Here is a 25,717-nt window from a genome sequence, read left to right as displayed (position 1 = left end):
CCCCTCTTCCCACCGCTAAGTACCACACCCTCTTGTCCTCCCTCCCTTAGATCAATGGGCCTCATCATACCAACCCGTAACACACTCTTCCAAATGGCCAGTCAGTGCAGACCTTCAGAGTGTTTCTGCACAGCACTCAGCATCCTAAGTCCAACCAACAAGCCTTCTTACCCTGCTCTCACCCAGGTGACCCAAAAGAAAAAGCACAGTCTCCTGCTTATGAGATAGGGCACAACCAGGAGCATACTTGACCACTCCTGTCTCCCACCCAACAAGGAGCAAGCAGCCCTTGCCCCCCAACACCTTCCACCCAAACTAACGAAGTTCCTTATCAAGAGTGTGGCCAGATTTCTCTTCTGTCCTGCAGAAATAAAAATGTAAACCCCTCAGAAGTAGCACCAGCTGTAATAAACAGACTCTGGTCCCTCCAAGTCTAATGGCTGCTGAGCAGCAGAAAGAAGTTGGCCCACATGGCAGCTGTGCAACCTGGTAGGCCATATAGCAGCCACAAAAAACTGGATGGTTCTCATGCAGGGCCACTATTCTACTCCTGCTCCTGCACAGTCCCATTGGGGAGCACAAACCCTCTGGGGCTCCTTTAATTTTTTTTAAAATTCCAAATTGCTATAGATAGAAATTTCAGACAACTAATTAGATGAAATTACCATAAAGCAGTAATAGTAATCTATACTGTCACAGCATATAAGGCTATGAGATTCTCTGATCATGGTGTAGTCTTTAACAGACTGGTGCCTTCTTGAGTCACACTGGCTGGGAATTCTGGAATTATAGACCTAATATATTTGGCAGCACTGGACTACCATAATGCATGTGTAATAGAATATATACAGAGGTATCTTGCAGTATGATTACGGTAGCCACAGAAAATAATTAGATACACACACATATATATACATATACATACATACAACTTCAGAATTAATTATTTTGTAAACATAAATCTAGAATTTATTTTGTTTTCTAATATATTCCATGTGGGATTACATTTTCAACAATGAATCTATTTCAAGAGGGAAGTAAGTCAAAATTGAGCTTCAAAGTCAGCCATCTAAAGAAAACCTTGCCTGGGATATCTCTGCATATTGCATTCATTAATAAGTGAGATTTTATGTAGCAGAATCAATTTGTCTGGCACTTTAAAAACCTAATTTAACTAGACTGTGTCTAAAAGCATATCCCCTGAAAATGAAAGTGAAATAACCATTTACATCATTTCTTACAACCAAATTTCCATAACAAGACAGATAACATGCACTAAAAGAGTTATCTCTTTCATCTGCAGGCTGAACAATTTTATGGCTTAATACCCTTCTTTTAATTGTCCCTTATTAGTAACCCAGCTGGAATTAGCCAATTTCCACTCTTTGACCTGCAATCTCAGACCCAGTTCAGAATTAAATTTATGGCTAGGAAACTAAGTGGGGATATTTTCTTCCTGTTTAATATCTAAAGCCATGCCAGAATTTAACTGCCTGAAAAACCAGAATTGGGGACAGTTATCATAACGACTTCACGTGGACAGAGTTTCAGTATAGTAAGAGAAAGATTTCTAGGATGGTATCTTTTTGCAGTTTAGCAAACTAATCAACAACAACCAAGCATGTAAGCAAACAAAAAAAGAGTCTGAAAATGAATCAGTTCTTTGGAAAGCTGCTTTAATCTGGAGAAGCATGTTTTTAATTGGAGCCCCATAACTGCTTTTTCTTCAAAATAAAAGTAGAGATAAAATAAAAGCACACTATTTAAAGCATGAAAAAGTAACATGTAGTTTGGCCTCAGGTGTATGTACATAACTTGTATAGGTTCATAGTTACGAGTGGAACTTTTGTCACTTAATTCAACAGTCTCACTTATGTACCACAAGATGCCTGTCCTTTACAAGTTTTACTGGTGACAAAACTGCAAAATCATTTTTATACATACCACAATAAGGCTTCTATGGTGGGGCAGATACTAGTTTAAATATCTAAATTAAATATCTAATTTAAACTCACTTTGTTAATATGTATATAACTGTTCTCCTTTACTGGTTCTGTGAACATGGTGATATGGACAAGAAGTTTCTTAAACTACTCTTTAGTAAAACATACAATTTTTTTTTGTAAAACTAGTTTAAGGTTCAGTGAATGCTAAAACTTGTGGTAGATTTTCCACAGATGGAGGTAACATACAGCAGTTAAGAAACTGCCATATTCTCTTTTTCCTGAGCCTTTACTATATTTTAAATATTTTCATGAAGCATACATTGGCTTCATGTTCCTTAGATCAAATGCACTTTATGATTTAAAAATAGCTGTTTTCTTTTCTATCCTTCATTAACAACATTCACATAATGGGCTCAAAGACAATTTAAATCCTGTGTGGGAAACAGCCACTGAAGGCATCAGGCTGAAAAGAATGTCATTCATAGTCCTGAATCTCATGATTTACCAAATATATGTTTGAGAGAATTTACCAATTCTCTCAAACATATATTTATCTGGGAGAGGTAGCCTTAACACTGTCTCCTGATTCTCTTCTGTGATATAATAGTTTAAATAGGTGACAAACCAAAACACCACAGGTACAAATGCTCTCTGAAAATGCTGGTCTCTCTCTCTCTTTTAAATGAAGAATGAGTTTGGGAATGGTTCAAGAAATCATACAACTGGATTTGTTTACAGGCAATGCTCTTTCCTGTCACCTCTTGAATTTGCAAATAGTTGGCAGCAACATCAAAGGATAGGAATTTGGCATGAAGGTTCAGTCCAGGATGTCCTTTAACTGTCTTTTAACGCAGATTACTAGATCCTTTTACCAGAATTGAAATACAATGTGTAATATTGTGAGCAACTGGAACAGTCTCCAAGCCACATAAATAATAAACACATTTAAATAAATCTAAATAAATAACTTTCAAGAGTTACTTCTAAGTAGGCCTTTTAAGGTATCCTATTCTGTATTGTTACCTCAGTGTTCTAGACAGAATTCTACAGTTAATAAAAGGTACAGTTGATTGGTATGTAATCACTTTAAAATGAGTACTGTATGTACTCATTTTAAAATGAGTAATTTTAATTCCCTCAAATGATTATTTTTTTACATTGATTTAATTCTTTAAAATGCTTTCTGCTTTCTATTAAATGACTCATATAGGTTTCACCAGCTCATAACAGAATTTGTTCTGCTTACTTAGCTGATATGACCATTGCTTACAGAGGAAAGAGTATAGGAGGTCCTTCTCATTTGAGGAAAGTCCAATTCCCACTTCAGGGCTATGGATAACAAAACCACAGGCAATGAGACATTTAAAAAACATTCTTTATGCATGTACAAAGGCCTGTCTGCCATTTTGTAGATGTGTGAGTAGAAAAATCAAGGCAAAAATCACGTAAGTTGAAAAACCCTTAATGTGTATACTGAAGTCTGGTCCACTTTTAGCAACGATGGATCCATGGAACTGCAGATAATGGAACAGCAGAAAAGGACTACCTGCACTTTTTGTAATCATTGCATACATGAACATTACTTACATTAAAGTCATAAAAACAATGAGTCCATGCAACTCTTGCTCAACTTCAAACTTCAGCACACAAACATCCAGAACTGTGGGGACCACAACAATCAGAACATGGTAGAGTCAACCATTTAAAGAAGTGGACTTGTTTCTCTCTTGGAATGTCATTTAGAACTTTAGAAGATCAAGCTATTAGGATTTTCAAGATGTTAACCTGATGGAATGACAAAAATACAGATAAAAATTACACTGATAAGATTCAGTTTGCTATAGAGGTTTACCTGGATTAGGAGTAAAATTGTTTGTATGAAATAACTTGCTGAATTTACATGGTATTCAAATCTTACAGTTGAATTGTTTTTCATGACTATCAGTCTCATTATATTTCCCAGAGGCTAATAATGGGACAGCAGGAACTCTGATGAACTATTGCAAAGGTGAAGTAGATAGCAATGGTACAACACATTGCTTCCATAATAGTTTCTCTTACTACTCTGCCTCCTGGTGCATGCCTGAACATATTACCTTGATGCTATTTTAAATGCTGACATATCCTTTTCGATCATCACATAAAATAATGAAAGTGCAGAGATGAACTGTGAAAACCTGGCTTGTAAATGTGTTTATAATAATAAATAAGAGGTAAAGAATAGCTTTTGAAAAGCAAGTATAAATACTGAGAACTAATCCAGCTGGAATATTTAAAAGTGCATTTCTCTCTCCTAATGCCATTCCAAAGTGTATAATTTACAGCAGTGAAATGACAATGATTCCAGATCTCTTTTAAATCAGGAAGTTAAAAAAAAAATAGACAATTACTTCTTAAATGATTCAAATTTTCATATACATACACATATTTCTATACTCCTAAATACAACATTTTGCCTTTTAGAACAGTGGATTTAAAATTGCAAATAAAATATTTTGTTCCTTTGAAACCACATTTTATGGAAAGGATATAAACACAGAATATATATTTGAACAGAATCAAATACATGGTTTTAATTAGCAATAAAATACTACCACACATATGCCTGGTACAGTTTCTAAAATAATCTTATTTAATATGAAACTCTGTTGTTTGTATAATACATCCACATATTTTGATTTGGAAGGAAATTTCAGAATTCAGTGAAGTATACTACCAAGTAAATCTTTACAGGATTGCAGCTCTTGGGTGAGGCAATATTGTGCAATTATAAGTTGCAGAAAACAATGTCAGTTTGAGTAGCAGAGCTAGAACCTGTATTTTCCAAATCATAACACGCGCTCTGCCTTGGAAGAGCAAAAGTCTTTCTTCTAGTTCAGCGTGTCTAAAATTAGCTTGATGGTCAACTCTGAGCAGATATACTCTGATACGATACATGTTGAAACGTTTAAGTCATGATTTATTTTATATAATTGCATAGCACAACCTGGACTTATAAAGGAAAAATGTTGGTTTCAAAACATAATGTAGATGGAAAACATAACCTGACAGATAATTTTTTAGTATATGTTACGTGAAATGTTCACACACTACATCTATTTGAATGCTAGTGAGTACAGCTACTATTCTGGAAGTGGGGTGGGGGGTATAATTGACAGGATCTTTATTATGCGGTAATTATAATGCCCCACTATTTAGGATAGTTGATTTGTGGCTATCTGCTGAATTAACCTGCAATTTAGCATATATGTGACTTGTAGGATATAGTTTAGCAGCCTGCACTGAGGAATTAACTGAATGAATTATATATAATTTCTCCTACTTGGCATTTGTGTCTCTCTCTCTTTTCTCTCTCATTAAATGCCCAGGTTCATGGACAAGATCATGAATATGATTAACTTTTAGATTCCTTTCCTTTATCTGGCACGGAAATGGTATATTCCCTATTACCTATAGGTAATATTTTGCTATGGCCCCCGTTTATTTAAAAGTTCTGCTGCAAATATACCCAGTGTCTATAATGCTTCTGAGATTTCCTGGAGGTCTTCTGTCAGCTATTTAGGTATATTCTCAATTTCATTTTCCACCAAGAGTTATTCTTGTATTTTGAGATCTGCCAACATCAAGTTCTACAGACTTCCTTAGATAACTGCTATTCTTGGGATGATCTATCCAATATTAGTAATTCTTACAGCTGAGTGATTCACAGCACTTGTATCCTAAACATTTTTTGCAGTAGGGTATACTGAACAAGAAAAATGCATGTCTTCAAAACAACAGAACTTTACTCATAGCAACACCTGCCCTCATGAGTTTGTATGAATCTGAAATGTGCTGCAATGGCTTCAAATCATACTGACGTGTGATAAATAAGTGATACATTTTAAGAGATGACTGAATATATATAACTGATACTGTAAATAAAAAACTATAAATCAAAGTGCACTTCCCTTTACAAATGCACTGGCATTAATATTTTGTCTGGCATCAAAAGTGAATGATACAAGCCAGTCTTTATTTGAGATATTGTTTTCTATAAAAATGGTTATTCCTTTCTTTTTTTTAGTCCTACAGTAGTAAACCTAGATATATAGTATAGACTGTAAGATCAAGTTTTTTCCAGATTAAGAAACATAGGTGACATATAGCATGAAGATTTATAACAGCATTATTTATCCATCCCAATGTTTCTAAATGCTAATCAAACAGATACTATTTCAGTTAAAATCAGCCTGCACTTACTTTCATATGCATTTGCATTTTAGAATAGCAACTTGTAAACTGAGATTTGTAAAGCCATGAAGACTGCTAAGATGCTGAATCCTGCTAATATCCTTTAGGTCAGGGGTCCCCAACCCCAGGCCGTGGACCGGTACTGGTCTGTGGCCTGTTAGGAACCGGGCCGCACAGCAGGAGGTGAGTGGTGGGCAAGCGAGCGAAGCTTCATTTGTATTTACAGCCGCTCCCCATCGCTCGCATTACCACCGGAGCTCCGCCTCCTGTCAGATCAGCGGCAGCATTAGATTCTCTGTTAGAATGCAGTCTGAGTTTTGCAGCAATGGTGGGAAAAGTGCTGAGCTCTGCAGCAATGGCAGAAATAAAGTGCACAATAAATGCAACGCGCTTGAATCATTCCGAAACCAGTTCCCAGTCCGTGGAAAAAATGTCTTCCATGAAACCGGTCCCTGGTGCCAAAAAGGTTGGGGACCGCTGCTTTTGGTGATATACAGTGGTGCTTAAAAGTTTGTAAACCTTAACTTTTCAGTATTTCTGCAGAAATATGACCTAAAACATGATTTGTTGTCCACACAAGTGCTAAACTAGATAAAGAGAACCCAACTGAACAAATGAATCAAAAACATTAAAAACCTGGTTAAAAACCTGGTTCTGCCGCCTCGCTTGGGGTGGGAGGGGCACCAGTTCATCTTGGGGGTGGCTATTATAGATCTCTCCCCAACAAACAAGATCTATACTGCTGGATTTTATATTTTCTACTGTATATTTATTTTATTTTATAGAGTATTTATATTGTAATTTATGTGTTTTAATTTTGATTGTAAACTGCCCAGAGTCCCCTTTTTGGGGGAGATGGGCAGTGATAGAAATTTGAAATATAACCAAATAAATAAATAATACTGGTTCATTGATTTATTGAGGAAAATGATTCAAAGCGACAGATTTGTGTGTGGCAAAATATGTGAACCTTTGCTTTCAGTAACTGGTGTGCCCCCCTTGGGCAGCAATAACTGCAATTAAATGTTTCTGATAACCATTGATCGGTCCTGCACATTGGCTTGGAGGAATTTGAGCTAATTTCCCCTTACAGAACAGCTTCAACTCAGGGGTGTTGGTGGGCTTCCTTGCACGAACTGCCTGCTTCAGACCCTTCCACAATATTTCTACAGGATTAAGATCAGGACTTTGACTTGACCATTCCAAAACATTAACTTCTGCTTTAACCATTCTTTGGGTGCATGACTTGTGTGTTTTGGGTCATTGTCTTGCTACATGACCCACTTTCTCTTGAACTTTAGTTCATGGACAGATACCCTGACATTTTCACGTACAATTTGCCAGTACAATTCAGAATTCATAGTTTCATCAGTGATGGCAAGCCATCCTGATCCAGAGTCAGCAGAGCAGGCCCAAACCTTGATACAGCCACCATGATTTTTTACAGACAGGATAAAGTTCTTATGCTGGAATGCACTGTTTGCCTTTTCCCAAACATAATGCTTTCCATTCAAGCCCAAAAGTTCTCTTTTGGTCTTACCTGTCCACAGAACATTCTTCCAATAGCCTTCTGACTTATCTACGTGGTCTTTGCAAACTGTAGACAGGCAGCAATGTTCTTTTTGAAGGGTAGTGGCTTTCTCCTTGCAACCCTGACATGCATACCATTACAGCTTGGTGTTTTACTGATGGTATTGAAATTTGCCAATGCAAGAGAGGCCTTTAGTTCCTTACACATTATCCTGAAATTCTTTGAGACCTCCCAGAATATTACGTGCCTTGCTCTTAGTGTGATCTTGCTTGATTGACCACCCCTGGGCAGGGTAACAATTTTGAATGGCCTCCATTTGTACACGATCTGCCTGACAGTGGACTGGTGGAGTCCAAATTCTTTGGAAATAGTTTTGTAACCTTTTCCAGTCTGGTGAGTATCAACCACTGTTTTTCAGAGGTCCTCATAAATCTCCTTTGTTTGAACCATGCACACTTCCACATATCTGTGTTGTGAAGATCAGATAGTGAATACCCAGAATTCTATTCTTTAAATAAGGAAGGACTTCCCACACTCCCACCTGATTATCATCCCATTGAATGAAACACCTGACTCTAATTTCCCCTTCAAATGAACTGATAATCCTAGAGGTTCATATACTTTTGCCAGGCACAAATCTGTAGCTTTGGATCATTTTCCTTAATAAATCAATGAACCAGTATAATGTTTTTGACTCATTTGTTTAATTGGGTTCTCTTTATCTAATTTAGGACTTGTGTGCAGAACAGACCATGTTTTAGGTCATATTTATGCAGAAATATTGAAAATTCAAAACGGTTCACTGACTTTTAAGCAACTCCGTAAAATTAACCAGGAGTTGTAACAAAATACACATTTAAGAATTTGCTTGTGAGATAATTTTCTACGATGAGTCTGCAAATGCCAACACCGGAGTTTTATCTTCAAAAAATGAGTAGCTCAAAAGAAAGCACAAATGAAACACCCTTTAGTTATATCTAGGCTCAGATAAATGCAGGGCCAATTTGGATCTATTCCACAAGGAGCAAAAGCACTCCCTTACAAGAAATGCATATTATTAGCCACAGTGTTTTTATTGAGTGTTTTAATAATACAAGTGTACATCAACTAATCTGTAATCAAAAGTGGCAGGTCCCTAAGAAATTTACAAGCACTTTTTAATATAAGTAAATCAAAATACATATCACCTGGTTCAATCCAGTAGCCTTGTGTTAAAACATAGTCTTAATAATGCACAGTGATTCTTGATTTTATGCTTTTTATAGAAAACCTGTTCCCAGTAACATGCACCCACCATTAGAGACTTCCGTAAAAAAAAAAAATCTTCTAAACACTACATTTAAGTAGAAACAATATATAGTTCTGAGTTTGCTTGCTTTTCCCAAAACACACAAAAGAAAAAGTACATTAATACAAAGCTTTGTGACAAAGCTCTATACTATTACAGATTCAACATTCCTTGCACTGTAACCCAAATTCCCAATCTGTATTTTAAAGATACATTTTTCAAGTTCAGCAGAAAAATAAAATAAAATAAAATAATAAAATAAAAAGGGAAAGGGGAAGGGGAAGTATAATCGACTTTATCACAAAATACTTCAAAATTTAATAAAAATTAAAAGGGAGGGTTACTGATGCACTTAGTGAATGTGCTTGCACAGGTCCAGCATGTTCTACAGCAGTTTCCTATGTGGCATATCTCTTGGTCCACTGTCTGGCCATTCTGTCATGCTCTGCTCTGTTTGTCATATACTGAGTAGCAATACTTCCAACCAGGGGATCAGCTGCAAAGAAAGTAACACAGTCAACCACTTGCCATACTTTAAGTTAATTGCTCATTCTGACCATAAATTCAAATTCAGTTTAAGAATTAAAAGAGAATATTGATCTGCATCCTGATCCTAATCTGTAACAAGGTCAAGTTTCAGGATTTGTTGCATTCTGCTGGTGCATTTTGCTTTTTGTTTTGCCAGGTGTCCAGGCAGTGATCAGAGGCCCAGACAACTGGTTCTTTCAGATTCAGAGATAATTAATATATCAGTAAGTAAGGAGACTTTAAGCTTTATTGTTTAACTGTGGCAGGCAAATTAATCAGAAACACAAGAAAGCATACAAAGCCAGATGATAACCAATCTCCCTTCAGCTGTTGGGAGCCCCAGTAAATGATCGGGGAGACACCCCAAGCCAATTTGCACAGCACCCAGTGCTAGGTCTGTGCCCAAGCTCAAAACTCAAGAGGCAATCTTTTTTTTTTTAAATCAAAGTCTGGCACTAAACTTCATGACCCTATTTCCATGGTGCTGAGACTGCAGGGCCTGACCTTGACTATATGGTGCACCTGCTCATCATGTGACCTGACTGAACCCTGCAATGTCTGGGAACTATACAGATAAGCCAGTGCTACCCTAAAAAATCTTGAGGTCTTCCTACAACCGTGTGAAGATTCCTCCCCCTTTTCAAGCAAGAGTGAAAAACAAACAGGTTAAACATAGCTCAAGATGAACTCTAAGCTTCTCAAATTTTCTTAATATGAAGGAGAAATTAAAAGATGTCACTTAAACTCCTCGAAATACAGTGGTCTTCCGCACTGCCACTACACTCTTATAACTGATTGCTCATTGAAACACCCCATCCCCTTGATTCCACTTCAAATAACATAAGGAAGACTAATGGTATTACACAAATGAGTTCCTACAACAAAGTACTGAAGTATATGGTACTGTGCTTCTATATGATTCTGATTACTCTATTCACCTCTCTTTGTGATTTTTCCATTTTCCCATTTGTCCAAATGAAAAAATCCCAGAGAGAGTTGAATGGAGTAATTCTATTTGTATTAAGCATGTTCTGTCCTCACTGGGCTATTTTAGATTTGCTCACTCAAGCTTTTCAAGGATGGAGACTAATTAGATCAACTTTGCTTTAATATAATATCCAAATTCTCTTTTGATGTCTATGATAGTTTTTTTTTAAGATCCTCAGTGTGATCCAACATTCTATTCCAGGTTTCCCAGATGTGCTGAAATGATTAGGGAATTCTGGAAGTTTCAGTTTCAATATATCTGGAAATTATCTAGGCTTAGAACTATCCAGACAATGAGGTGATTCTTAAAAAAAAATAGTTACATGGATATATATTTTACTTGTTTTTGTCTCTCATTATTCTATTATTCTTCCCAGTAATCATTTTTATTTCTTTTACTCAGCAAATTTTCACGTCTTTTCGTTCTTGTGGACATGTTTTCAGAGTCCTCCAGATTGTTTTTTTTTAAAGTTTGTTTGGTAGATTTGCTAACCTCAGAGCTGCTGAAATCTAAATACTTATTTCATATTTCAAGATGCAAACATCTGATACTTCTCAGTAGTCTTAGAATTTACTTCTGATAACTAGAAAATGGCATTAGGGAAGTGAGTAAGCAAGCATGGTTATTTCACTGTAAGCCTAATTAAAGACTTGTTACATCCTGTGAAAAATAATTCTTCTAATAGGACACACAAAGTTTAACCTCACAGAAGGAGCTATTTGTTTTTCTTATTCATTAACCAACATTCACTGGATGGATTACAAAGTTACTAAAATCAATGACAACAAAAATAATAACAATAACAAAAATAATAACATTAGGTAACATGTGAATTGTAGATTGTAGACTCAATCTGCACTCAGACCATTATAAATGTGCTTTTATCCAAAGATATGTAAAGGTGATTATTTAAAGTAATTCATAAGTTTGTTAGTTAGAACAGCTCCCATGGCCTAATCACCTTCAGAAGATTGGTGTGATTCTCAGAATTCTGGAATTTTTCTGCATGGATATTCTGACAGTTGTAAAAAGCAATGCATCTGAAGGAGGCTAGGTTGTTAGAATAAATGGCCAGAATGAATTAGAATTCTTAGATGGAAGCATAAATGCTAACTGGCATGCTTAATTAATTAACCCTATTCACCACAAACAGTGGTATGCATAATTATCTGTTATTGCAACAACCTTGTGAAAAGGCCGATGTAATGTCTTCCACTATACCCAGTTTAGTTATCTGGACCTGGTTATGATATAACTATGGCTGTCTGTGTGGTAGGCGGGGGTGTACTCAAACCAGGCAAGATGGCAAATACGGTGTCATGATGCAAGCCCTGCCCATTTTATATGTGCATCACCATACAAAATAGGCAGAACTTCCATTGCAATGTCACATCCTCTTCTCCCCTGATGCCACTGTAACTACTTTTCACATACCCTAAGAATTTCTTTCTCATGTGAGATCAATTGTAAAGTCTTTCAATGCCTTCTAGTAAAATTAATTCCAAAGTCCCCTGGGAAAGATATCCTGAATCATAATAGATAGACCCTTTAGGCATTATAAATGATTGGTCCCTGTGGATAACTTTTCCAAAAGCTCCCTGTGGAAGCTTATACAAAACTGAGGGAGATCTCCCTATTGATATTCTGATAAACTGATAAATAGGAAAACAATTTATTTTATTGAACTACTTCTGTTAAATCTCAATGTTTGTTGAAATATGAACAGAGATCATTTAAAACCAGTGATAAAATATGGAAATCAATTCACTTAACAAAGAAAGAAACTATTAAAACAAACATACTGGAGTAAACAAGCATCACTGCTTCCAAAGAGATTTTCTATTCCATGCATAGAAAACATTAAGAAACTTTGATTTTGCTAATTATATGTACTCTAAGAACTTAATTAAACCAGCTGAGTACTCTAAAGGGAAATGCCAGTATCAGTTAAGATCATGGAATAGGGCATGTCACATATTAAATTCCTTCTTGCTTATATCATCCTGATCAGATTAAGATCCATCTTAGAGCCACATACTGTTTTGCCCAGGGGATCACTAGATGCCTCTGGGATGCTGAGACATACCCCTCTGTAGCCATAGACACAACACAGCCAAATGGGAAAAGGTAATTATTGGGGCGTGGGGTGGGGAAGTAGGCTAGAATACTAAAATAACTCCAACTGCTCTTTGGGTACACTTATATATCAGTGCCTGAGACTGATATAACAACTAGATTTTTAGATTCTGTATTCAACAGTAAAAATATTTTTGTATCTCTCTGATGAATAGTAATTAAACTGGCTATCTATTTTTGTTTGCTGACTAATCTATAAAATATCCATGCTTGTATTTGGACAAATTTTGTTTCAGTTTGGCTTGATCTGCAAAACTCAAAGGTATCTGAAATGATGTTAATTAAATTGTTGCTAGGTTTTCCTGGCAATACAGATCCTAAAAACACTGAACACTGCAATTTATTTATGATGATGTTCCTTTATAAAAAACAATACACTCTTTTAAGTATATTATTTTAATTTATTAGAAATAGACTTAATTGCAAAGACAGATTCCAAAACACATGTATCTACTGATCAGGTAGCAGCCCTTCTAAAACATGCACACCCACTCCTTGTTTAGCAACCATTTGCACATATGACAGTAATAAAAAATTCAGTTTCTTTATGACCAAATTTTGGGCGCCTGACAAAAATGCATGAAGGAGTGAGAGTAATGCTGGCGTAGCTGTACAAGAGAACTTTATCTGAATGGGATGGCAGCAACCAGTGATCTTTGCAGCATCCCTCTCTCTCTGTCATGTGTTCAGTTAGTGACCATTTCACTTGTCATTAATTTTAGTTCCATTTTTTTTCACTGTGCTCCTTGACTTTTCAGGACTTCAAAGTGATTCCTCATGTTCTCCTTGAAAATGGTGGGTTTGCTCAAGATCATATTGTGGAAACTGACTGGCCTTCTTCTTCCTCTTTAGCTTAACTAAGCTGGATTATAGGCTGTTGTTATTTTAACAACATAGAAATGCAAAAACAACTTCACCTCCAGATCTGATTCATTTAGTACAGCAAAATTCCTTGAGTTTGGATTCAGTTGTAAAAGAAACTTTTCCTTCTACGTTCTGTCTAGTTAGGTTAGAGCTTTTGCTGGTAGAGGGAATCAAGTGCAGTGTATCAAACTGCCTTCACTATTTTGATGTTAATGACTAATTAGCTGGGGATCTCAACCACTCTGACTTATCATTAGGTCTGAACATATGCCTTACATCCCTTAAATTGTCTTAAGTGGAATTTAGTTTTTATTTTTGAAATTTTTAAAATTCTACAGTGTGAAATTTTAAGGCTGAAATTCCAGTGAATGCTAGCCCTCCAGTAGCTTGCATAATAGGTATAACCTAAATAAATAAAAATACTGCAGCATTAATATAATAATAATTTATTAAACTTGTATGCCGCTTGATTATCAATGATTCTGGAATTTTATTCCTCTATTTCTATCTCAATTGTTTCATTAAATCCCTTCCCTGCAGTACCATGCATTCATGTATGTATATCTTCCTCTCCCATCACAGATATAGTCATCCAGTTAACACAATTCAGGTAGTCTGAAATTTACTGTCTGAAACACAAAGCACAAAACAGGAAAGCTGAGATCTATTTAGAAGTCAAATCTCACACCAGTTGTTTAAAATGGGAGATGTACCTATCTTCAGTGATCAGAAGCAAAGGGCAATGATGTAACTTTCTTTTCAGTATCTTTTGTAGATTACTAATTACTATTCTTTGGTAGATTACTATACACATGTCAGAGGAGCAAACACCTCTTTTCATTTCTTTGTCTTGTTTGTAAAGAAAAGCACTGCTTGCCAGTGAAGCTGCAGCTGTGCATGAAACTGAGATTAATCATTATATATGGCTGGAAGTTAATTAGCTGCCATCCTTATTACAATTTGTTTTATTCTAATGAAAAATTGTATAAATTTAAGTCTACCAGGTAATAACACTCAATTTTTCCTTTCATAGGGAAAACCTAGTGTGCATTTTTTTTCTCATGGAAGAACTCACAGTTCCCTTTCAATCTGAGCTGACTTGCTTCTCCCCATTAAATGGGTGGTGACTATACAATAAAAGATTGCTTATGATCCCTGCCAGACTTCTGTCTTCAAAATGGGCTGCAGTAGGCTAAGATGAAGTGAAGATGGAATGCACTGATAATTGCATCCAGCTGATAGCAAACAGAGGTGTGTGTAATTTTTCAGATGTGCCTGGGGTATTTTCAAAGAATTTCACTCATAGAAAGGTAGTCAGTTTTCTTCGCCATGATCAAAAACAGATCACAAAGCATGACTAGCAGACAGTTTCTTAACTTCTTCTGGGTCTAAAAGAATTAGGTCTAAATTCATGAGATAACACTGCCAGAAAAGAAAAAAAACTCATGACAACTTGTATTATTCTACTGAAATAAAAACTGAAAACAGTATTATAATTATCTAGACACTTTATGAAGCAACTTACATACTTGTTCAAAGATAACTGGTGATTTACCACTAGCAATTTATGAAAGAGTATATTCTTGGATGTTAAATAGTGGAATTCTATAACTCATGCAGCTTAAAATACCATGAGTTATCCTAATATGGTATTTCTTGAGGTCAGTTAGGGTAGAGAGAGGTTTATTGTCACTTTCTAAAAAGTTATAAACAGAATAATCCTACAGCTAACATAAATCTAGATTCCAATATCTTTTGTAAAGTTCTTTTTGTCTTACCAGGATTGCAGTCTGTAAGAAGTGAACAGATGGAGAGAAGGACTTTAGATATAGTTAATGCTGGGCTCCAGTTGTCTTTTAAAATGTCCAAGCAAATCACTCCTTGGCTGTTAATATTACAGTGATAAATTCTTGTCCGAAATGTGACCTGGAAAAAAGAGGTCTATATTACTCATATTTTCAATGTTCAGGCTGTGAGTAATGTTGCTTAAATATCCAAAAAGGATCACCCACACAAATTAAGCCAGCATTAGGTAGCTTGGAGGAAACACCAAGATTTATCAAGGTTTGACTACTAAAAGGTAGCAGTGGATACACACACACAAAATGTGAGTAAAAAAAAAAAATGAAGGAGCTCAACAGCTTGCTGAAGTGACACACAAATACACCTCAGAGACAAAAAGCGAGGCAAGTCAATGCAACTAAATAAAGACAAATTAAGTGCTGGATGAGAAGGAATACAGAAAAGTAGAGGGAACAACAGGACAGAAACCCTGAGAGGTTGATATTGTTGACATATAAACAATCTACAATAATGTGTAATACATTAAAAAAACATGGGAGATAACTTACAAATAACATTATAAAATTACACTTTGAATAAAATAATTTAGGATGGTCAATAGTAAAACAGGGTAGGCAATCTTTTGATGGCCAAGGAACCCAAAAATCTGAAGGAGGGCTGACGGTGACAAAATAAATGCACGCTTTATATGGGTTGGATCTGGGGGCAATTTTCAGTTCAGCTGAAGTTTATTCTGATCATTGGCCAATTTTTCATACAAATCTAAAATTGTAAAATGCCAAAAGGAAATGAAGAACCAAAGGGAAAAGTAAAACAGATACGTGAAGATATAAAAAGAGTTTAACTGTAGTCCTTAAGAAACTAAAAAGGGAATAAAATAATAAAATAAAATACAATAGTAACAATAGCATATTAACAAAATAGAATTACTTGTGTATTAAGAGCTAAATTAAAAATCCCAAAATATTAGTATGTTAAAAAAATGTATAAACCATAATCTCCCAGAAAATCAGAGTTAACCATCCATAAAATCAGACGTATTCAATTAATGTGCAGAAGGGTGGATTTAAGCATAACTAGATAAAATCTGAAAGGTATTAGTCTCTACTGCAGTCCATCAATGATTGTAGTAGTTCATAATTAAAAATAGATACAAATAAAGATAGAAAAGTGGGATTCTCAGTGAGTTAGTTTGCCATGCCCAATACCCTTAGTTATCTGTCTATAGATTTTAATTGCTGCTACACAAATCTGGAGACATTATGTGTGATAAATGGTTCCTTATCTGAGATGAGGAAATCAAGAAAACTTTCATTATGGCATATAAAACATGTCAAAAAAGGCAGAACAGGGCCATTTTCTTTATTGTTAAACAGTGATATCCCAATTTTTTAGATTAACACCAGAGTTTTCATAATACTTGCCACCTCAAGATAGTGAGAAATGATCATGTAAGTTTTTAGAAATCGTAATGAAAGAGTCCTTTGGGTTCTGTAAAAAGGGAACTTGAGGTTATAGTTGCTTTACCCAAAATAATGAATGAATGAATGAGTGGATAGGGCTAAGTAAACCACTAGGTTCATAGCAAAAAGTACCACATATTCTAAATGCCAAGGGATCTTTACAATTTCTTATTTATTTATTTATTTATTATTTATTTATTATTCAAATTTTGCTACTGCCCATCTCCCACAAAAGAGGAACTCTGGGCGGTTTACAATAAAATTAAGACTATAATAATAAACAATTAAGATCTTATAAAAACAATTTACAAATATAAAATACAGTATAAATAAGTATAAAACCCAAGAGGTTTATTTAATTTCTATCCCGCCTTTATTATTTTTATAAATAACTCAAGATGGTGAACATACCTAATACTCCTTCCTCCTCCTATTTTCCCCACAACAACAACCCTGTGAGGTGAATTGGGCTGAGAGAGAGTGAATGGACCAACGTCACCCAGCTGGCTTTCATGCATAAGGTGGGACTAGAACTCGCAGTCTCCTGGTTTCTAGCCCTGTTGCCTTAACCATTAGACCAAACTGGCATTAAATGTTGTACAGTGATATCTTCATAAACTCAGCCCTCAGAGGTTTTAAAATGGAGTATGACACAATGAATTTTAAAAACAGCACAACTGTACTGCTGGTACTCAGAATTTAAGGCCCTTGAGTTTTGGAAAAAAAAAGTTTAATTTGTTTTCCAGCTTGGGAAAAAAACCAGACGTTTCCAGAATGAAACATGGCATATTTGTTTAAGAACAAACTTTATACTTCAAATTATTTCAAGCCTGAACGTGTCCCACGGAATCACATTTAATAGCATAGTTCAGCTGAAGAATATTTAACTTTAAAAGAATTGTGACTGAAAATTGGAATCATGGGTAGTCCTCAACCTATGACCATTTGTTTAGTGACCATTCAAAGTTACGACAGTGCTGAAAAAAGTAACTTACAACTGGTCCTTGCACTTACAACTGTTGCAGCATCCTTGTGGTCATGTGATCAAAATTCAGGCACTTGGCAACCAACATGTATTTACGACACTTGCAGCGTCCCAGGGTCACGTGATCACCATTTGTGACTTTCCCAGCTGGCTTCTGACAAGCAAAGTCTATGGGGGAAGCTGGATTCACTTAACAACCATGTGATTCACTTAATGACTGCAGTGATTCACTTAATGACCACTGCAAAAAGTTGTGAAATTAGGTGTGACTCACTTAATGACCACCTTGCTTAGCAATGGAAATTCCGATCCCAATTATGATTGTAAGTCAAGGACTACCTGTAAAGGCACCAGTTATTTAACAATGAACTGATGTACATTGGTATTAATCACAGAATTATGATTAAGAGTAAAGGAGAGAAACTCTAAGTCTTTCAACAGGATGTGCCTGCTTTCACCTGCCTTGCTCCACCTTTTCTACTGTATAAGGTTGGACATTTGAAATATTTTGCACGTATGTGGAAATGGCAAGGTCTGAGGTCTGACATGGACGATCTTTCCCCTGGCCTTGCTTCTATGCTGAGTGAAACATCCGAGTTGCTCCCCTGTCCTTCCCTCACCACCCCCTGCCATTAAGAAATTTCAAATTTCAACCTTGGTTCCAAAGCAGCCAATTGCTGCACGCCCCTTGGGCCTTGCCGCCAGCCGACTGCGCGAGGCAGTGGGATTGGGAGCTGCTTACGATTTCCCCATTGATTTTGCTTGTGGGAAGCTGGCAGGGAGCATCAGAAATAACTCCTCCTCCTCCTTGGCTGACCTGCAGAACTACCTGCCACTTTGCTGGGGGAGGGGAACAAAGAAATGACTGTGGGTGGGCAAAAAAGCAGTAGGAGCGTGAGCAACGTTGGACTTCCTGCTGGCTTCCCCATTGACTTTGCTTGAGGGAAGCTGGCAGGGAGCGGTGGAAATCACTCCTCCTCCTCAGCTGGCCTGTGGAACTGGCTGGGGGAGGGGAACAAAGGGAGCTGTGGACTATGAGGAAAACTGCACCCCTGGTCCTCATCCCAGCATGTCCCCAAGGAACCCATCCCTCTAGGGAGGAAAAGGACTCACCTGTCTATTGATGACAACCACCAGCCAGCCTACTTCGCCAGCTGGCATCTGAGTCACCCCCTCGTCCTTCCCTCACCACCCACTGCCATCATGAATTTTCAAATTTCAGCCTTGGTTCCAAAGCAGCCAATCACCGCTTGTCTGTCAGGCCTTGCCGCCAGCTAGTTGGGTGCAGTGGCCAGAGGGAGGTAAGAACATGGGCAGGGATACACCCCTCTAATCTTCCCTTGTGCCACACAACAAGGGCATTGGGAAGTGTAGTTGAAAGGCACGGTAGTGCTGAAGCAGCCACAACTTCGCCAAATTTCAATCCCATGGGAGTAATGGGTCCTAGATTTTGGACACATTCTGTAAGCCAGCCCATTTGAGGTACCTTGGTTCAAAAATTGTTGCCCTAGGATGCACCATTTCCCCCAACTGAAGGTTACAAACAGACATGAGAGTTTTAGTGGTATGTTCAGTAGATAATAGCACCAACTGCTGCTCAAGTCAAGCACAAGAATGCAGTCCAATTTATTACATATACCACTCTTTTTTTAAATGTTTTCTACTGCCAATATGGGTTTGAATCAAATGGACTATAACCGCCTTTCCATACTCTCAAAATATTACCCTTAATATTTTATTGTTTTATTACTGGGCATATGGGAAGCTTACGTATATAAGCATTACCATTATTTATAATGATGGGTAAAGACAATTGACATAAAAATCACAGGTATGAGAGAGATGACAGTATATAGGTAATTCTGTAATGAGCTCCTCTATGATAGTTCTTAGGCTTTAAATTACTGTGTATCAGTTATGGATATCAGTCATCCTACAACAACTTACAGCACAGTGGGATGTTCACATTGAAGTGCTTTTTTCCAGTGCATGAACCAGCTGTATATACTATGGGTAGAATAATCCATGTAAACAAACAAGAAAACAAACATACAAATGAACAAGTTGCTCTGTCCTTGTTGCCAATGCATATTCAACCTCAGTAATAAGTACTGTTTTAATGGGGCGGGGGTGGGGAGTCAAGGAAAAGAATTGGTGGATTCTTCTGTCTTTGTTTCTTCTGCTATGGAGTGTTACTGGCTACAAAGGAAAACAATCACCAATTGCTCTCTTTCATGTATGCCTGGTTGGGGATGAGTGAATACAGACAGGAGCTCAGAATGTATGGTATAGCCACCTGTCAATTGCCAACTAAGACTACATAGGTAAGTTACTTTATAAGTGTGACTGTCAATTGGGCTTTCTCTGACCTAGTGGTCTTCTAAAAGAGGCATAGAGTGGAGGAGGGCCACAAGGTGAAGCAGAAAAAAATGATAACTCACATGTGAGCTCTGTCCCTGGCTAGTACAGCAGGCTAATGGCAATGCTGGTAGTGAATGGCCATGTGAATGGCCATGTCCAGCAGAATCAGAAAAATGCCCAGCAAAATGATTTTTTATTTTTACCCACCATATAATCATAGGGTTGGAAGTGTTTTTCTAGTTTTCTAGTCCAACGCCCTGCCCTGTGCAGGTATCCTCATAACATTCCTGACACTCTTTTCTTGAAAACTTTCAGTGATAGAACACCCACAACTTCAGGAGGAAGGTATTCCACTGTTTATGTAGAGAGTAAGGAACTTCATCAGATTTACAAGCCTAAAAAGATCCTAGTATGTTGGCTTACTGTGTGTGTGTCCATGGTTGTGCTACTGTACATGTTATTGCCAACGATACCTGCAAATCAGTGGCAGAGTGCCAACATTTTAATGGATGACCAAGAATGTTTTTTCAGCTCTTAGCCCCTGAAGCCTCTCCTTTACTTGAGATTCATTGATGACACTTTCATCATCGGGATATTTTTATCATGTGGACCCATGGGAATGCATCTCTCATCATGACTTCAATAACTTCCACTCCACCATCAACCTCAGCCTTCACTTATCTACAGAACAAATCCACTTCCTTGATGTCACAGTAAAACGACACAAACTCTAGTGATTAATACAGAAGTTCAATTTGTTCACATTAGTATAGAGTATAGCTTCAGTCAGATGTATTGGTGAAATACAAATTTCTAACTGAAATTTATGGGATAAGTTATTTATAAGTAACTTAAATCCCACTGACTTCTACAGAATATGCTGTGACCAGATTAGACAGCCATGTTAATTTTACTTTTCTTCCTTACCTTAGGTGGTTTAAATGGATAGTCTGGCGAGAAGGTGATATCAAGGAAAAAAACTCCTCCCTCATACACAGAACCTGGAGGCCCAAGTATAGTTGATCTCCATTCATAAATGTTGTCTCCCTTGGGTCCAGCACTGTAATACAAAGTAGAAGATATTTAGCACAAGAAGATTTTCATTAGAACTGAAAAAAACTCTTTTCCTTTCTAGTTTACCATGTATCTGAATTCATTTGCTGTTCCTTTGCTTAAAGTAACTTTTAAAGACACAAATCCTTTTCAGACAACATTTAAAATACAAACAACGTTCATGAAATAAGACGTATGCACCAAATAACAGAGGCACCCATTCCTCCAAATCCAGCTAATGACTGCAAGGATATGGCATTTGCTTGGAAATTAATGAATATAGAACTGTATGTTTCCTTCATAAAAACATTGAGTGCTATGTTCAGATGGCTCTAGAAGAGTGTTGTCATAAGTGATACTAAGGTAATAGAATCGAATTGCAATAATATTGTTTTCTAGGATATATTAATCAGAGTGAATTTTTTTCAAAAATTGACACATTATAATAATGCACTTTAAAGCCAGGATTATCACAAGAAAACAAGTTTACATTTTATGTCCTATTTCCTATGCTATATGTTACTGAAATGTTTTTCTTCTAGATTCTAGTATTTTTTTAATTCTACAGGTATCTCATTCATCTAGAGAACAATTATTATTGGAAGGACTGGAAAAAAATAAAATCCACATACATTAATTTATTTACACAGACATTTATCGCTCAAGCAAATTATGCATGATGTTTACAATATGACCCAGAGCTTGTCGATTTTTCAAAAAGAATTTTGATTGCCTTGAGTTATATCTAAATTCGTACTCAAAGGACTGATCTGGTTGAGTAAAAACTAATGATAGAAAAATCTTAAAAACTAGAAAGTATGTTTAGAAAAGAAGCAAATCATTTTTACACTTGTCATCTCATAATTTCATTTTGGAAGCTTTAGTTCTTGCCCACAGTTTTCAGTTTTGGGAACATTAACTTAATGCCATAAACTGCTATAAAGTATAAATTAATATTAATTGTATGCAGCTAAAATACTATGTTCATATGCCTCATAACATACTTTTCTTTTAAACGCCCCTCTTTGTGTTTTATAAACATAGTCATAACATTTTATTTATAATAATGAGATACTTGAAAAATGAAACTAAAACCCCAAATGGGCAATTTGTAAAATGCCTATAGATAATAAGTCATTATGCATTTCTAATGCTGCCCTTATTGTTGATAAAACTGCCCATATAGCTGAAGTTATATATTGCTTTGACTGTTTAATATAATACTATTTCTAATATTTAAGAATAACTTTTTGATAGTGATTGTTAAATAACTTTAGATGTTATTTTTTCATGTCTAGACCCTCAATTAATCCTGAGCAGCAACACCAGACCCTTTTCGTTCTCTTTTGACCTGATGCAAAAGAATTTAATATAATCTACCTTAATATAGTTTACTCTAAAAACACACTTTTATTCAATGGGCAAAATTAATTAGTTTCTTTTGCTGCAGTAAATAAATTATTTGTTTTTGTTGTCCCTCTCTGCTAATTTTGTTCAGTCAGGAATGATAAATAAAATAGTTCTCTATTCATCAATATTAAGCTTTGTACTTGAAAACCTAGTATTTGAACGATTTACAGTATGCCTCTAGGTTTGTACTGCACAAGATAAATTAACAAAATTTAATATCACTATCAATTCCAACAGTAATAACGGATTTAAAAAATGCCACACAGTATTTTTTCCAGAGTATTTCTTATGTTTCCTACAATTTCAATATTGCAGTTAAGAAGGCATGAAAAATATCTACAACAGACAAAGGCTTTACTAATACTTCATGCCTCACACCCAAGGCATTCTATTATCATACTGTTTCATATTGTGTTCAATACTTAACTATTCATTTTGTTCACTGAATGTTAATAAAACCCCTCTTTACCTGTAACTCCTTAGGGTTCTTTTAATAAATTAAGCAATGCTTGATTCTTTCAATTTAGCTGTATTATGACTACTGTTTAAAGCAGTCTATCAGTTTGTTAGCCACAGTATCAGCATTAATTTTTTGTCAGAATTCATATTGTTTCATAAATGTCCTTACAGAGCAAGAGAATAATCCTACTATAGTATCAAATCTTTTAAAAGAGAAATGATTTTCTTATTTGGAAGGAGAAAAACTGGCATATTAGACACTGAAGCAGTGAAAACATTACTGCTCAACTGCAACCCACAATGTCTACATCAAGTCGCTAGCTGAAAATGAACTTAATTTACCCAGTTCTGTTTGCATTAACCTTTGAATAATGCAACACAGCTGTGACTGCTGTAGGGAATAAGCCAGAAAATTAATAATTAAAAGCACTACTCCTGTCCATGGAAATGTTGTTCTGAGGAATAAAACTGAAGAGCAGCATAAAACAAAATTATTATTAATAATAAATAAAATGATTATAAATCCCAACTTGTTTGAGGAAGTTCAACTGGCATTGAATTAAGCATAAAACTGATTAATTGCATTCTTTATCAAATGGAGAAGTGATGTCCTTATCATACTTCATTAATGAACAAGGAATACAATTAGCCACATACATATTTTCTAAAGAATGTAAGACCTTTTACAGCGTAGTCTCCATTTAGTAGAGCTTAACTTCTGGTGACCTCATAGACACATTGCACAGTTTGTTTTCCCTAGCAACAGTATGGATATGGCCTGCTATTGCTTTCAACTTCCCAGTCTAGCCTAGAGCCCTGGTATTCCCTAGAAGTCTCCAACCCAAATACTAACCAACCCTGAACCTGCCATAGACTGAATATAAAAGCAAGTGAGCAGGATGAAAGTAGTACTTTCAGATGGCTGGCTCCTACAGAGAAAAGATTATGAGGACTGAATCACAAAGCAAAGAATAAATGGGCTGAGAAGATAGTTGAGCATGAAGTTGATGACATCCTGAAAAAAAGTAGGAAGTTTGAAGAACAAAATGAAATGTATGAAGTGATGTATGGATATGATGGAAGCAAAGATGGTTTGCATGGATACTGTCCTAACAGTCAGGAATCACGCTGAGACGAGGAATAGGTCTCTAGTGTTTATTACTGCTACATAAGACAGAAAATCCTAACAAACTGAAGCAGCGTGGGAAAAACCCAGATAGATAAACCCCAAAAGTTAAGGCGGGTCTGATCTGTGTCTCTTTGAATGGCTGCTTAACTCCTCAGTACTACACACGCGTTTTCCACCCTGGATAGAGGCCCCCTCCTGCTCGCCATCAGTACTCATGACAGATACGTGCAGTATAGTGTTGGTTTAAATTAGTTTGAGCTATGTTTTCTTTTTGTTTTTCTCATGCCTTTTAGATCCTTGGTGTACTATTTCTTACTCCTTTTATGCGTAACACTGTTTACCATAAAACAGTTTACCATAAAAGAGCATGATGGACATGTATGCATGACAATCTAGATAGTTAGGAAAAAAAAATATTAATATCAGATGAAGAATTTGGATCTTTAGAATGCTTACTGATAAGCTCTGTGTTGGTCTCAACTCTTTGGGTATTCCAAGAGCTGATTATGAGATGCTAGCACTTATATTTTACATCTGTTACTACAGCATTTAATTTTAAATTAATTGTTATATTTAGTAATTTAACTGCTATTTCATTGTGTTAGATTACAGTTTGTTTTTGTTTTATTGTCAATAATTTTGAACCCATATGGTGAAAAGCAGCATATAATCTGATTGGTTAAGAAATAAAGCTGTTTTTGTTATGATACTCTCAGTTCCAAGGCTAAGCCTCCCATTATAACTATATTTTATTCTGTTAGTTACTATGCTGACCCATATTAAAAGTTACACTTTTTCTTTATAAACAACTGAGCATGTTGTTTATGTTATCTATTTGTTATTTGTTTTTATTGAAATGAATCACCCAATCCACAAAGGTTGGCAAGGGTTGTAATTCAATGAAAGAGCATATGCTTTTTAGTTCAATCCAGTTTGATGTAGAATTGCTGCTATCAGCACAGACAGCATTAAATGCCTCAGTAGTCTCAACTGGTATAAGGCAGTTTTCTGTTTTACTATATTGGATGTTTCTGATGAATACACTTAATAGACACAGTGAATAACTTCATAATGTACATCAGTATAGTAATTAAGAATACAGTGGGACAATAGGAGTGTGATGTTTTTGAGTATTTACTTGGGAATAAGTTCCACTGAAGTAATGACTTTTTTTCTGGGTAAATATCTATAAAATTGTGGTTATATTTTCCACAAACATGAACAAATGGGTGAACAATAAAAATTTATTAGAATTGGACCCAAGATCAATCATAACTAAGTTCACTTAATCAGCTTTGTTGATTTCAATAGATACACTGAACAGAGATCCAGCCCAGTGGCTCCATTCTAAAAAGCAGATAAGTAGCTCTTCTTTATTTTCATAAGTAGCCATTTAGGATGATACTCTAGAGGTGATGGGCTCAACCTTGGGGGAGCTGGGGGTGTTGACGACCGACAGGAAGCTCTGGCGTGCTTCCTGTCGGTGGGCTGGTCCATGAAGTCATGAAGAGTTGGAAGCGACTGAACGAATAAACAACAA

At 36.1% G+C, this 25,717-nt stretch overlaps 1 protein-coding gene across 2 annotated transcripts in view; it reads right to left on the bottom strand.

Moving 5' to 3' along the window:
- Positions 1 to 7,509: 7,509 nt before the first annotated feature.
- The window catches only part of LOC134497897 (ubiquitin-conjugating enzyme E2 E2), a 136,809-nt gene continuing 118,601 nt past the window's right edge, over positions 7,510 to 25,717 (bottom strand). For both annotated transcript variants that reach the window (XM_063303896.1, XM_063303895.1), the window contains 3 exons: positions 21,054 to 21,186; positions 15,293 to 15,440; positions 7,510 to 9,494 (listed from right to left, as the gene is read on the bottom strand). In XM_063303896.1, coding sequence (XP_063159966.1) covers positions 9,397 to 9,494; positions 15,293 to 15,440; positions 21,054 to 21,186 — 379 coding nt within the window. In that variant the 3' untranslated portion in view covers positions 7,510 to 9,396. The remainder of the gene's footprint in view (positions 9,495 to 15,292; positions 15,441 to 21,053; positions 21,187 to 25,717) is intronic.

This window comes from Candoia aspera, chromosome 4, assembly GCF_035149785.1.
Source record: "Candoia aspera isolate rCanAsp1 chromosome 4, rCanAsp1.hap2, whole genome shotgun sequence".
In the NCBI taxonomy this organism is placed as follows: domain Eukaryota; kingdom Metazoa; phylum Chordata; class Lepidosauria; order Squamata; family Boidae; genus Candoia; species Candoia aspera.
The sequence above is the reverse complement of the archived record's forward strand: the minus strand, read 5'-3'. Positions and strand labels throughout refer to the sequence as shown.